Raw genomic sequence first — 15,324 nt, forward strand, 5'->3', positions numbered from 1 at the left:
GGAGCTATGCCTCCACAAAATATTTACAAACACAGGTGAGGGGGCACTGCTTATATAAACCATAGATGAGCCTATCAGGGAAGTGTCTAAGACATTAAGTCACAAGGAGGTATCCTACCTGTTGCACTGTGGGGTGATATCAACATGACACTATTCCATGTGAAGAGCTGCACCTCACTGCCAGCAGCTGGCAGGGCACAGCCCTGTCTGCCAGGTGTGCAAACACCCACAGGGTTCAGCGCCGTGGTGGGTGAAATGGCTGGAGAAAGGCCTGGCCGTGCACCCACCAGCAGTGATGAGAGAGGCACTGCACTGCTTGGCATGGCTGACGGGCAGCCTGGGACCTGCCCAGAGCAGCCTCTGCAGCATCTGGGGCACTCTGACAGCAAGAGCTGCAGTGCCTGGGCACCTGGCGAAAGCACAACCAGCAGCTTGCTGGGGAATGATTTTAAGGCTCCCCATTTAGAATCCAAGTATGCCTGCAAGAGGAATGCCCTGAGAATCCTGAGTTCATTTCTACTGCAAACAGCTGGATAGTGTTTCTAGCTATAACCTGAAGTTGCTTTTAAAACAAGCACTTTGCAGACGTACCCACCAGATCCACCATGAGTACATTAACCAAGGGGATGATGTAAGAGTGTTCTGCCACCCTAACTGAAGCAATTGCTGGTCAAGATTATGGTTATTAAACTCATCTTATGTGGGATGTAGCAGAACTGGGTCACAGGGAAATAAACGACTTTTTAATTAAATGGAAGAGGAGTATGAATAAAGGACATGTCACTTTCAAAAGCTGAGCAAACAAAGCCATTGCCTACAGTGAATAAAATTATAGTTAAATAAATACATTCTTTGCACAGAGATACTAAAAAGTACCAGCTTTCCTTTTCATTCCAGCTTTTCTTTCTCAGTGGTTACTTTGCCGAGGACTCCTGTGCCCCTGCTTAAAGGCAGTACATCCTGCCTGTGGAGGGAGCCTACCTGCCACCAGAGCCAGCCAGAGACACCTGGGGCTGCAAGGGGCTAAGTCAGCCCTTCACCTGCTGAAGTCCTTTTACTCATTCCTAGCACATATTTTATTAGAAAAATCAAAAACTGAAATAGGCTGCTTGTTAAAAAACTCAACATATCATTAACTACAAATGAAAGCTAAGACTTTTTAAAGCATATGCACAGGACTAAAACTGCCTTCTTTAAAGCCAAGGGGAGCTTACCCTTGACCTAGACAGGAGAAGGGTTGAGTGAACTTGGGTTAACGATGAGTACTTTTGAAAATCTCAGGCAAAGTGATGAAACAGTAAGATTAAGAAGGCTGACAGAAGAAGTGGTGCACTATTATGGATTTATTTACCTTGATCCAGTGCATTAATGCTTATTTCCTGCACATACAAACCTTATAGCATAAATCAAATTGGCTCCTTCTCTAAATGTAAATTGGAAGGAACACCGAAGCTTCACTTCAGTTTGCAGTAGCAGAGATCGTCAAAACACATGTACAACTCCTCACCAGTACATCAATATACGAGGTTTTCTCATTTGCAAGAATGAATTACTCAGTTACAAGTTTTCTCATGTACTCTGGAGCATGTGTTAGTGTGTATCGAGGGGCACAAGGGACATTAATTAGCATCAACAAATTTATTCACAGAAAAAGCAAGAACAGGAATAAAAAAAGAAACACTGACATTATACTGAAACAATGGCCTACTGGGAAAAAGAAGCAACAAGACTGGTTTTCCATTTACACAATTGCAAGTAGATAAAAATTGGCTTTAAAAGTCTGGTATACAAAACAAGAAATCTCCTGACAAGATAAATGGTATCATTCAGATGTAACAAATTATACTTGGGTGCTCTAGTTCTCCTTCAGATAAACAAATATATGACTGTTAACAGATATGGAATGAAAACTTAGTTGCATATGGCAGTGCAGGAAGGGCTTCAAGATGCACTAACCTTGTGTAATTAACTGTATCCTAGAGGAACATCCTGACCTTTGCCATCCAAGTGACATTTCCTGGTGAGAATTAAGTCATACCACTGCCGATATTCTCAGCTGACAGACAAAAAGAGCGTGGAGTCTAAACTAGTATAGCTTTCCAGATGTGGAAGTTATTTTTCTTTGAAGATCAAATCATGCTGCCATGTCAGTGCAAGGAAGACAACATATCACCCATTCTTTCACCCAAGAAAATATTTTAGTCATCAGTGGCAAGGCCTTTCTCCTGCTCTGGTCAACAGAAGTCTGGCCTCTGACTTCACTGGAATCAAGACGTTTACTGAGAGATGCTACTTAGCATTTTTACTGACTTTGGGAAGTTATGCAGCCTCCGCAACCCAGGTAAGTTAAGGTGAATATGTTGTCTGCTTGGTTGGTTTTTAAACAGCATGCATAGACTTAATTTATGAAAGACAGTAGATTTTCCTGGGCAATAAAAATACAAAAGTTAAACATTTTCAGATGATGCTACCAGGCAACTGTGAAGGTGCTAAAAGAGGAGCTGATCAGTTCTGAAGGAGAAATTAATGAAGAAAAAAATCATAAAAATAAGCCTAGACAATCTTAACTAGAAAGTCTTACTCTGGAACACATATTAGCACGTATGTATGGGCCATAAAAGCCATTAACTAGTATTGATAGGATGCCTATATTGATGACATAATGCAAAAACAACAACTGCATCTTCTTTTTTTATGCTTACAAGTGGCTTTATCGAGCTGCAGGAAGAAAGTTTCCAGACTACTCCAGAAAACAATTATCACTATCTGTACAAAGTTTCTTCAATGGCTGCAAAAAAGACCAACTGTGGGAAGCTGGCAACAACTAACAAAAGATCTCAAGGATCATAGAGGATTGCATCTATGCACGTTTTCGGAAATATAAACCATGGGCAAGATTTCATCATATTGTGATGCAAGTTGAGGAGACATATTAACCGAGAATTAAGGCATTTTGTCTAATGGAAAACTACAGGTAGTGAGCTCTGTAAGCCATTTGGAATGGACATACTCCAAGATGAGAAACAGTACTATAAACTCTGGGAAACAGAGATACTTAAATAATCAGAGAGAAAAAAAAACCCTGTTTATTTGTATGCTGCTGCATCCCTGATATGATGCTCCTCGACATCTATGTGGATGCATGAATACAGAATTCTGGGAAGAAAGGATTTCAAGATGGCAGGTTCCATTAATGGACAAAAACACCTCATTCCCTGGCCAGAGAAGGCTACATCTGTATCAGCAAGCAGTACAAGCAATAGGAGAGTAGTTATACACTGATACAGATTAAGCTGAGGATCTGGTGTTCAGACTACACACAGCTGGAAATGTTTCACCTCTAACTGGTTCTAGTCTGGTCCTATGGACCCAGAGACCATCTTCCAGTTTAGATTCACCTGAAAGAAATCTAACTCAAACACTCCCATTCACTTAAAAAACACATTCCTAATCTGAACTTGAAGTCACACATACATATACAGAGTACCCCGTGTCAGCAGCTGTTTTATTTGGAATAAAATCCCATATACTACACTCAGAGAGTTTGACAAAAAAAGTTACAAATCACAGAAAAAAATTTGGTTGGGAGGGACTTTTGGAGGTCATCTAGTCCAACCTCAGAGAAAGGCCAGTTTCAAAGTCTGATCAAGTTACTCAAGGTCTTGTACCATTGAGTGTTAGATGTCTCTAAGGATGGAGATTCCAAATCCTCTTTGGTCAATCCTCCTTGGTCTGCAAACTCTTGTGGCCAATGCTTAACTGTCATGTGAATTTTTAAAATTTTATTCAATCACACTTTCCCTCACTACAATTTGTGCCACTTCTTTTCCTTTTGCAGCACACCCACAGGAAGTGTCTGACTCCATGTTTCCTGAATTGACTTCGCCTTCTTTCTTCCAAGAACAAACTCAGTTGTTTCAGCCTTTCTCTGTAGCTTACATTGAACTAACCACTTCAGCAGCACTTCACAGGACTCCAGTTGATCAATCTTTCCCTTGTACTGGTGACATGAAGCTAGGTAGAGTATTTTAAATACAACCTTCTCATACCATATATAGGGGAATAATCACTTCCCTCAGCCTGCTTGCTGGCTTTGCTCTTGCTGACAGAGGCTTTTGTGTGGTTAGTCTTCATCATCATACTTGATGTCTATCAAGACACCGTTTTTAATCTGCATTTGCAACTGGGCAGTCAGTGCTCATCTTGTGTTATTTTGGGGGAATTTTGTATCCCAGGTGCAGGACTTCACACTTCCTTCTCCTGAACATCATAAGGCTCTTATGGCCCATTCATCCTGCTTGCTGGGGTCCCTCTGAGAGACAGTCCCACTCTCCTCTGTCAAATTATCCCCAAGGTATGGAGTCATCCTGTTTTCCAGCTTCAGGCACCTTTCAGAAGGTCATGAAACACTAAGTGACAAGTAAGCAAACAAAGCTAATTCACCTATAAACATCCTGAAGTCACACCCAGATCTCTGACAAAGAAGAGTCAGTCCTGAGAAACATAATTCCTGATTAGCCACCAGTTAGATGGACATTGAAGCTGCAACTACAATCCTGTTAGACTGGTGGTCCAACCTAACAACCACTGTGCAGGTCACCCATTCAGTCCATACCACCCAGCTAGCCACAAGAATGCTACGAGACTGTGCTGAAAGCCTTGACGAAGTCAGTTAAATGAAATCTGCTGTCGTGATTCACAGAGGCAACTGTTTTATTATAGAAGGCAAGAATCAAGTTGGTTAAGGTTGGTTTACCTGCGGTATACCCAAGGTGGCTGCTCCCTGTTACGTTACTGCATTTTGTGCATTTGCTTACCACAGCCTACCAAAACAGAAAACAGCCTCTCAAAGACATAGTCTGGCTCCTTCAGATCTCTCAGATATATCCCATCCAGCTCCATGGATTTGTGGAGAACACTGCTTGGAATTATTCCCTTCATATGAGACCACCAAGCCCTATAGTCATCTTTAACCTGATGAAGGATTATAACAATATGAGAAAGTAGCAAAGTCTGATGATTAGCCAGATCTTGGCAACCTTTGTGATCCAGTCCTTTGGGAAGCAGCAAACTTTGGAAGGCATCAAGTCTGGTCAGCACATGGATGTCTCCACTTACTTCACCAGGGAGTCTTCAATACCAGTTACCCACTGCTTCCTCTTAGTGGCACTGGTTAAGAGTAGTTGACTGAGCACAGCTGGTCTAAACACCTCTCTTACCAGAACTCACTCCTCCTTTCTTGTTTCCAGGCCTATATGTTTCATTAAGTCTATATTATTATTATTAGCCTCACATATTTGTGTTACTGAGTACAACACCAAATATGGGTATATCTTTCCATTAACTTACCTGAAAGAAACTGCTTGAGGCTGGAAACACAACTTCCTAGCACTGATGCCTAAGATTCAGGCTTCTCAAAATAAAAAAGTAAGATATAAAGCATAAAGCCAGCTACTTATGAACATGGCTTAAAAAGAAAGCAAGCAGATACTACTGAAATTGAAAGAAAAAGAAGGAAAAAAATCTATATGCACATTAAACTAAAAATACATACACAGAATGCTCCATAGCACCAGAGATGTCAATTACTTGTCCCTGTCGTGATGCATACGGTTCTTATTGAGTGTGTGCACAAACCTTTACTGCCAGACTTCACAGATCTCGCTGCGGTCAGGAACACAGCCAAAGCCATAAATGTAACACCCGATTTTCAGGGGAGATGGGAATGTGGAAAAGAGTTTGGGAAATTCTCCTCTGAGGATGCCTTTGAACTGCTCCAGATAACCAGAGAACATTTCCTGTAGCCTCCAGGCATTAGGATGTGGCACAAGGGCATTCCTTCATCTCCAGGTCAACCAAGTGAGGCCAAGGCTGCTAAGCCCATCCCTTTCCTTCAGACATACATGGGAGGAAACTCCCCCTTCTGCCACTGGACTGTACAAGAGAGGGGAGGGAAAGAGAAGAAAGGAAAAAAATTACAGTCTTCTGTCCACCATTTTAGAGAGAGAAAAGGGGTTCCTCAGCTGCTTTTTCTATCTGACATCTAAATGGAAAAGGCAAGAGATCAGGCTGTTTCCTTACTGCATTAGGTGGGAGAGGAAGCAGGATAGGAAGAAGGCAGGAAGCAGCCAACAAAAGGTAAGAAGAGATACTAAAATTATGTACTAATGCTTTTGCATTTGAACCCAAATTCTTAGAAATCCACAACCCAGCTATGGAAAAAGGACTTTGGGAGAGCTGGGAGGGGATGGAGGTACGTCTGGCTTTCTCGGGATAAGTACATGTTTTGCTTTGCTTTGTATCTGCGTGCTTTATCCAAAGGGTTACACAACATGAAGCTTTCTATAGCTATATGACAACACACACTCCCACACATCCAGGGAAAAACCTCAACCAGACTAAAATTTGTTCAAATGAACACGCAAGTCTAGCAGGATGCTAATGTTTACTAGGTACCACAACAAAATTATGCATTAGAAAATATTCCCTGCCTAGTTGTGAGAGCACAGCTTTCCCATGGCAGTTCTGATGCCCTAAATTCACTAACATTTGCCAGATAGAAGCAGCTGCTCCAGGATTCCTTTGGCAAACACCGTATCTCACTTTTTTGTTCTCAGTATGCTGCAATTTCCTGTGGAATGAAGAAGTCATCTATACTACAAAGAGGTGCAGTACTAACACTTTTAGAAGCAAATTATTTTACAGCACATGTATTATGGAGAGAAATAAAATACTTGGGCTGAGAAATTGCCACGCAGAGAGAGATTAGAAAAAGAATCCGATTAACAAACACCATCAAAACTTGTATTTTTTTATTCAGTGCAAAATATATTGGGTAACTGTTGCTGTTTGCTGTTCCTAGAAAGAAGGGAACTCTGTTGCCAACAGCTGTAGTTTTTCACAGGAATTATAAGACTATATTGAAGATTTATACTCCTGACAAAGGCATAAAGCTATCCAAACTAGGGCAGAAAAACCAGAACAGTCATTTCCCAATGAAACAGACACACATTACTTTTGTTAACTCTTACTATGGCAGAAGTTTTGATCTTCAAAACCAGAAACTCATGCTGTGGATGATGTTTATAATGATTAAGTCTTGCAATGCCACTCTGCACAGGGTGAACTGGCTTATCACAGGTTGTTGTACAAGCCAGAAAGATACCCTATCACCTTTAAATCAATCCAAGTCATAAATACTTACCTCCAAAAGCACATGACTTTAAATTTCCTTCTTAAGATTTTGGAGTTTTACAACTATGCTTCCCCCAGCTTATGCAAAAAGAATGAGGGTCTCCTTATGAGAAAGGGGACCCTAGGCAAAAGGCTGTCTTTGCATGAAGTAAACAAGCAAGGGGAAGAAATCTTGGGTCTCTGCTTCAGTTACACAGATGCAAGTGGCCCTACCTGCCTGCAAATCACCCTCCTGGTGCTCATGGAAAAACTATTCCTCGTGCTCTGCAGGATTAACGTCAACTGTGTTCAATGGAACTATATCAGATAACAGTATACAGAACTATTATTTTTAAGTCAACTGACATTCAGCAATAAAACTCAGCATATCAGAAGTTTTAAAGTTCATTTATTTGCAAGCAGCCAAACAGCATAGTCTGGGTTGAATCCTGGGCCAATTTACAGTTCCACTCTATGCTGTTCCATGAACATTACACCGAGTTACACAGCTTGGGAATCAATAAATCCACTACCTTGAAAGAATTTGCTCAAAGACTCACAACAAGTCAGTGGCAGCATCTTGCCTAGATCTCAGACTTTGGCTTCCATTTTGCAGTTTCTTGGTCCACCAGATCATATTTATACAATATCAACAAAAATATTTTTCTTTCTGAAATTGCTGTTTGTTTGATTTGTTGGTTTGGGCTTGTTTTTTAGTAGGAAAAGAAAATAAACTAAAAGTTTCTAAATAATTATGGTTGTGATTTTCTTTAACCAACTATACCTCTCAGCTGTAGGAAGAATAGAAAGCCTGATCTCTTTGAATAAAATGTAAAATAATTCAAAGGCCTACACAAAAAATTCACTGTGTACATCCCAGTTTTCAGGTTCGGACAGACATAATCTAATAGTCTATTTAATTACTGACTTTAAAAATCCTACATGTAATCACCAAGAAGCAAAAGATGAAAATAAAAACTTCCATCATGGATCAATTTACTACCACTCCTTAGTCTTGCAAAAGGGTCTGTAAAAACAGAGGATATTTTCCTTAAGAGAATTTTAATTGACCATAAGCAAGTGAACAGAAAGCATTCCATTTCCTTAGAATTTATGATCCAAAGGAAAAAAAAAATTAAAAATCTGGGCACTTAAAACTAACTTCAATTTTAAAAGTTTTAGGGTCTAAAAGAAGGATGGTGTATATGTGGAAAGCTTTTTTCACCACAAGTGCCTTCTTTAAAACAAATTACCATTGACAAATAATCAGTAAGAAGAAGAGTTTCCAATAAGGCAGAGGTTAAGTTATCTAGCATGGCACTAGAGAACACACTTAATTTTAAATGTGCTTATAGTTTTATTAGAGCCAATGACTTTTTCCATGCTTAAGGCTAAGCATATGTTCATGCACTCCGCCAAGACAAAAGCTTCCAAGTCTGTTGTTAGAATGCAAAGCGAAGCTTTTTATCCCAAACCACATTTTCTTGCATGTAATCAGCCCTGATGCTGCCACCATAGTTTCCAATTCATACCAGGGCACACTCAGCATTTACGAGGGCACAGATGGTGCTCTCTTTCTTGGGTTTCTAAAGAACATGCCTAAATATTAAAACAAACTTGGCTTCCTGCCTCCTATCCTGCTCTGACTCTCTGTATTGCCACCATAAAAATACCAGTAACCTTTGATCTAACCTGGAAGCCTTTCCTAATTAACACACAAAATTTGGCAATAGGACTATCAAGTACTGTCAGCCCACTCAAAACCAGAGAACCTGATATGCAGAAATCCAGCACACTAGTCAGAAGTGATCAAGAGCAGGAACAAGCAATCCACAAAACAATCAAAAGGACAAAAATTGGAAACAATTTTTTCAGTAACAAACTACACGATCCCGACTGTATTTAATGGATGTGTATGTCTGGAACACACACAAGGTTATTCAGCAGCTTAAGCAGCAATTATCAAATAAAGAGGCTGATTTGTAAGGTAAATAAAGAGCACTAGCGTGACAGTACAAGGCCTTTTCCAACACACTCAATGCCCTAGTTTGCATTATGCTGAGAACTTGTAGGCAGCATAGGACATTTATTCCCAAATTTTGAAAATTATTTACTCGCTTCCAGGCATGCACACAGCAACGTACACAGAGACCAACAGAAAGACCAGCTGTGAGAATATTTCATTAAAATGTCCTAAAGCAAAATAATCTCAGACTTGTCCAGCAGATCTTGACAAAATGTTCTTGAACATCCAGCTAACTGAGATGCAGGTGAACATGATGGTCAACAGGTCTTAGCCACCCTTCTTCACAGGCTTTCAGTCTCACGCAAAGCACACTGACACTGAAAAAATCACATGTCATGTGCATCAAAATATGTATGACCAAACTCAAATGGGGGTACAGCAGGAGGGAAGGGTTTGGAGAAAGAATAATCAGACTGCTTGGAAAAAATGTTCCCAAGTGAGGACTATTTCACTACCTTGCTGGTAACATGAGGTTAGCAGCCAGTGCATGCTGCCAGAATCTGGGACAAGAAATGTGCATTTAAAGCAGTTGTCTTGACTTCAAAACAGCTCGGCAATTGCATGCATACACTGATAAAGAAATCACATCTGAACAAACATCAAGTCTAGAAAACTAGTTTTAGATGTACATTTAAATGCCAAAAAGCCAGAGATTATACTAAGTAATCAGTTAGCTCCTAAATTTGCTTTCAAAATAAGCAATGGCTAGTAATTCTGCAAGTAACGATCCTAGATATTTGCACTCCACTGAATATAATAAACGAAATAAATCTATATTAGCATATAGTACTAAATAAAAATTACATTAAAATCATAATAAAAGTAAACAAAAACTCACTAAATATAAATTATTTGGGAACAAACCACTGTAAAACACACATAAATGAAACAATATTTGATTTGGATGGCAAAGACACTGTTCTGCAGCTAGTCAAAATTACTTTTTATAGTCTATTCCCTTTGCAGCAATGGATTATGGGTCCTCCCATATCCCAGCCTTTCCCAAGGTAGCCTTTCCTGCTGTCTCCTTGTCTCCTGAAACTCAGCCCTGCTCATGTCTCAAACTTTGCAATATTTCCTGATGTTTGAGGAAATTCAGGCTGTTCCCTTTTCTTGGTATCATGAGTTTACATGACACATAACTTGAAATTACTGGTATATTCAATACTTCTGAAATTATGGCTTGAGAACAAGCTTCAAAATAGCAGCAACAGCAACGCTGGGCTTACCTGAAGGATCTTGTATTGTCATTTCCTTACGCTTCCGTATTAGCTTGTCCTTAACCCATGGGAACTCCTGTAAGGAATCCAAGAACACATCAAAAGCTTTGGGTCCTCTGGTGGGGAGAATATCAAGGAGCATCATGGTTTTCCTCTGACTAGTGGTTTGGGCTTTTATTTCTTGAACATGACTGTCTGTGAGAATCCCTTCCTGGTAGAGATACTGAATAACAAGTCCATCCACCAGCACCTCTGTGCAGAGCTCCAGGCGCAGGGAGCGTAACAGCTGCTTGTCTCTGGCATCCATCTGGCAACCTAGAGTGTGCAAAAAGGAGTCATGAAATGTGTGAAGATTAAAATACTTCAACCTTTAGCATCCAGAAGTGATATCAGAACATACAAAAGTGATGTCTGACACCTGTCAACCTTCAAAGGAAGCTCCAAACTCAGAATCACCAACCTGGCAAAACTACTAATGATCTCCATCATCTTCTTTCCACTCAAATTTCACTATCTCACAAGGTAAAATGATCCAGTTTCTGGGAAATACTAGACAGGAATAGAACATTTGGCATTGCAAAGACCAGTCCTTTGCTGGAGTGAAACCCATGCCAAATAATCCTGCTGGTTTAGGTCCATACTAAGGGCAGCTAGAGCACTTGCCAGTGCTTAAGAGACACTAACCCCCCAAAATTAGACAGATATCACACCTGACCACTAATACAATTACAAAAGCAGCAGCAGAACTGGTAGATTCATCTCAGACAGGCAGAAGCAGCAGCAGGGACAGAATCAGCAGGTAGCTTTGGCCTACAAGAAGCAATTCAAGTTTAAGAGGTGTAGAAACATACCTTATGTATCAGATCGTTACCACCCTTGAATCATCCTGGAAGACTGCTCTGGAACTCAACAGTTCTAATGAGAAGAAATTCTCTTTGAATTTCCACCTCAAATTTATCCCCTTCCATTTATAGGCATTTCTTCTGCCAAAACTGTTCCTTAGCTTAAATAGCTCTTCTCCCTCTCTTCTAATGTGTTCACAGGAAGGGATCAGATGCCCTCTGCCAGCTTCCATTTCATTTGACCAACACTCTGACTAGACAAAAGCTGAAAAAGAAGCATTTTATAACCACTCTACAAAAGAATAATCAGGGTCCAGAGAGAACAAGTAGCTCATCCAAGATCAAGTCAGCAGTTCATGCCAGACCCTCAAACAAATCAAAGTGTCTAATCTAGTCCTTAAAGACAAACACATCCCTGGACCCATTAATGGCACTTAAAAAAGAAAATGACAGGACAACACAATTAAATGCCTTCTCATTGCTAAATAATAAAGTAAAAAAATAGCAGCAAGTGTTGAGTGTGATTACCAAGAGGGTTTCTCACTATTAAACTAGACACTGCTGTTTGAACTGCTAGACCTTGCAGAAACTCTACTCCTTTCAGCTTGAGGGTACACGGAGAGACAGAACTTTCAAAGCTTTTGCATGAAACCTGATGATGTCTTTTTACCATCAGAGGTGCCTGCTGACTCCCAGGGCCCCACCAAAGATTGTGTGGTTGGCCTGGTTGTTAAAATCCAGGAGGGTGACCAACAGAATATATTGGCATGTAAATGGCACCTTGGACAGAATGGAAGAGCACAGTGTCATGAGAGAGAGACTGGAAACCTCTGTCTGTGACATTGTCTGACAAAGCCACTTTCCAAAAATGCTTTCATCAAGTGCCAAAAGCACTCCTGGAAAGCACCTTCCTGGAAGACTCCATCTTTCCTGGGCTACCCAGTGCATTCTTGATCTACTGAAGTGAATTCCAATGTGCTTACCTTCTGTCTAGGGATCATGTGGGAATCAAACACTGCCATGCCAGCCCATGTCCCTAAGAAATGCTAGTTTGCCAAGCACAGTTCAAACATCAAACCTCATCATGGACTGAGACAGTGCAAGTAAGGAGATGGAAAAAGAGCATGCAGGAAAGAGAACTGGATTTTCCCACTTGATGTGAGGATGCTGATTTTGGACAGGTGAAGCTGAAGATTCAAGTCTCCAACACACACAACCACACAAACCACTGCTTTAAACTACAGAAACCAGTCTCTGGACTAGAGCAAAATTCAGGCAGTAAATCCTACCACTTCTTCCTTTAGGAGAAGACCCTTAAGCTCATGAAGCACTTGCAGAGTTCAAGAAAGGCATCTGGCAGCACCTGTGAGGGTGTCATCTCAACCCAGGCAGAAAAAATGTTTCAGATACTACAGAATTTTTGTGTTTCACATTCTGAATGGGCCCCAAGAGTTCCCACGTGCTAGATGACTGTACAGAACTTGACACGTTCGTCTTCTTCTTGACCAAAGCAGCCAACACTTTTCAAAAATAAAGCTCTTACAAACCAAAGGTTTGCACCTTTGGGCATTGAGAAATGCTGATCAAGCCAGGAATCCGAAGGGAGAATTTCTGCTGCAAAAGCCCTTTGCCTTGCTGACTGCAGAGTGCACACAAGTGAGGGTTTAAAGTCCTGGCACTGGCCTGGTAAAATTCCAGGATGGGGCATACTAATTTCTAAGGTCTTTTTAAAGATAAAGTATTTCTTTATGTGTGTTTACTGTGAGAATCAAATGTCTGAGTTAGGAACTAAGCAGCTAGATATGGAAGTGTATCAGGATTTTGATATGTAACAGTGTTGGGACAGAGTGCAACAGCTTTAGTGCAACACAGAATTAACAAACTCATTTTAATCACAGCCTGTATCTAGGGATTCAAAGTAAGCTCTGAATTAAATTTAGTCGAGTAATTTTACAGAAAATGAAAAATACGAGATGTCCATTTACCCAAGAGATGACTCAAACATTCCCCAGACACTTCTGAAAATGGACCTTATAAAGCCAAATTTTAAGAAATATAGCCCACGGCCTGCTGAATGAGCACAGTCCTTGACTCATCACCACACCAACACAAGCAGGTTTGCATTTTGCTGGATCTGACAGAGTAACTGTCCATGAAAAGGGACAAAACTTTTGATAAGAACCCCTTCTGACATTAAAAAGGCACATACACTCACTAAATGTTCTTGCCAGAAACATTTCACCGTTTTCCGGAACACCAACTGTACTCACCTGCCTAACCCATGAATTATTCTGGCTACTCACAGCAAGCCTACGGGTCAAAAGTCTTACACATCCCCCCACCCCGCCAGAAAAAAAAAAAAGAGAGGGAAAAAAAAAAAAAAAAAGGCAAAAAAAGCAGCAGCAAGTTTTGCTTTTAACGTCTTCCCTGCCGAAGTGTGGCAGCTGCTGCTCCGGTAACAGCCAGGGCCAGCCGCCCGCACGCCGGCCCGAGCCCCCTCAGGCAGCAGCAGCCCCCGGCCTTCCTCCCGCCCCGGCCTCCCGCCGGGCAGGGCCGCGGCAGTGGAGGCGGCCCCGCCGCCCCGGCCCGGCCTCCCCGCGGAAGCCCGGCCCCTGCCCCGGCCCCGCAGTGCCGGGGGCGCCGCCGAACGGCTCCGCGGCACCGCTCTCCCGCTTCGCCCTCGGCGGAGCTTTGGGTGGGACGGGACGGGACGAACCGAGTGGAGCCGCCGGCAGCGCCCACCGCCCCCGCCCCGTACTTACACGAGGGGAGCGGGAAACTACCCAGGACGCGCCGGCGCCCGCGGAGCTTGCGCGGGGAGCACCATCTTTGTTGAAGGCAGGAGGGCTCGGCCGGAAGCCGCCGCCGCCGCCGCCCTGCTGCGGGCCGGCCGAGGAGGGGCGGCCGCTGCCGGCCCGCCAGCGCGGGAGGGGCCCGTGAGCGCCATGTCAGCTGCGGGCAGCCCGGCCCGAGCGGCGGGGAAAGGGGCACGGCGGGGCCGCCGCTGCTCGGTGCCGCTGCTCGGTGCCGCAGCCGGGGCGGGGGCGGGAGCGGGAGCGGGAGGTGTCTCCGCCAAGAAGGCGCCTTTCCCGGAGTTCGGAGAACGTGCTGCGCTCTCAGGAGTCAGGGTGGTGGGGGTGTTTAGTGAGGGAGGGGTTGTATCTGAAATTAAATTAGAAATGACGAAATTGGAGTTTTAATGGCATTAGAAACAGCTGATCTCGCTGCTCTCTAGGCACACTGTTTGTGAGTATGCGCTAAGCTGAACTTCATCGTGGTGCTGTCATCGTCGTATCAAACAGAGCAGTATTATATCGAATACTGTACACATTTGGCTTCATTACTTTCATCTGAACAGCCTAAAAATGAAGAGACTTTAATAGATGAAAATAATTTATTCAAGTAAGAGCTGGCCTGTGTCTACCATATTGCTATGCGCATTCTTGTTTTATTCCTCTATTACTGAATACTGCATTATTCATAATTGTATACGGATGCCTGGAACCAAAATACGGTAGAAAAGAGAAGACTGTGATTCACAGCGCTGTAGAAATGAGGCGGTGTCGCTTTCGCTCACACATCGTGAAATAACTTTTTTCCATCTTTGCACAGGTGTCAGGTGTCACACGGGATTGAGTGGTGTCAGCCCTTTTTCTTTCATGTGGGGACCGCAATAGCGATGAAAGGGGGGGAAAAAAAAGACCTTCCAGTGCTGGAACGTACTACCTTTGAAGCTGCAGGCAGGCACAGCAAGCTGGCTGTGGTCTGCACAGCGTGCTAATACCTACCCTCTGGAAAAGCAGGAAAGGTGGTTGCTGCAGCTGCTGCTAGAAACGTCGTCACCTTGTGAATCCCATTTGTACACTCTGTTTAGACTAATCGTACAAATTTAAGGGTATTTGAAATATTTAAGGGTATTTGGAAGCTAGTTGTGGAAACCTTTACGTGTCTTTCCTAGATACTGTACCCAAGAAATACTTGCCATGGAAAAATGTATCCAAGAGTAGAGTTCACATTCTGCCTATGCTTAACATGATATTTATCTACAAGATTTTACATAAAG

At 42.4% G+C, this 15,324-nt stretch overlaps 1 protein-coding gene across 2 annotated transcripts in view; it reads right to left on the reverse strand.

Moving 5' to 3' along the window:
- Nucleotides 1-14,174, reverse strand: part of CRADD (CASP2 and RIPK1 domain containing adaptor with death domain) — an 80,941-nt gene extending 66,767 nt beyond the window's left edge. The window contains exons 1-2 of one of the 2 annotated variants that reach the window (XM_059846794.1): nucleotides 14,024-14,174; nucleotides 10,429-10,734 (exon numbers count right to left, since the gene is read on the reverse strand). In XM_059846794.1, the coding sequence (XP_059702777.1) occupies nucleotides 10,429-10,726 (298 nt within the window). In that variant the 5' untranslated portion in view covers nucleotides 10,727-10,734; nucleotides 14,024-14,174. Of the gene's footprint in view, nucleotides 1-10,428; nucleotides 10,735-11,270; nucleotides 11,433-14,023 lie in introns of those variants that run through there. The other variant, XM_059846795.1, reaches the window with a different exon arrangement.
- Between the last annotated feature and the right edge of the window lie 1,150 nt (nucleotides 14,175-15,324).

The sequence above is a fragment of the Haemorhous mexicanus genome, chromosome 5 (genome assembly GCF_027477595.1).
Source record: "Haemorhous mexicanus isolate bHaeMex1 chromosome 5, bHaeMex1.pri, whole genome shotgun sequence".
Classification (NCBI taxonomy): domain Eukaryota; kingdom Metazoa; phylum Chordata; class Aves; order Passeriformes; family Fringillidae; genus Haemorhous; species Haemorhous mexicanus.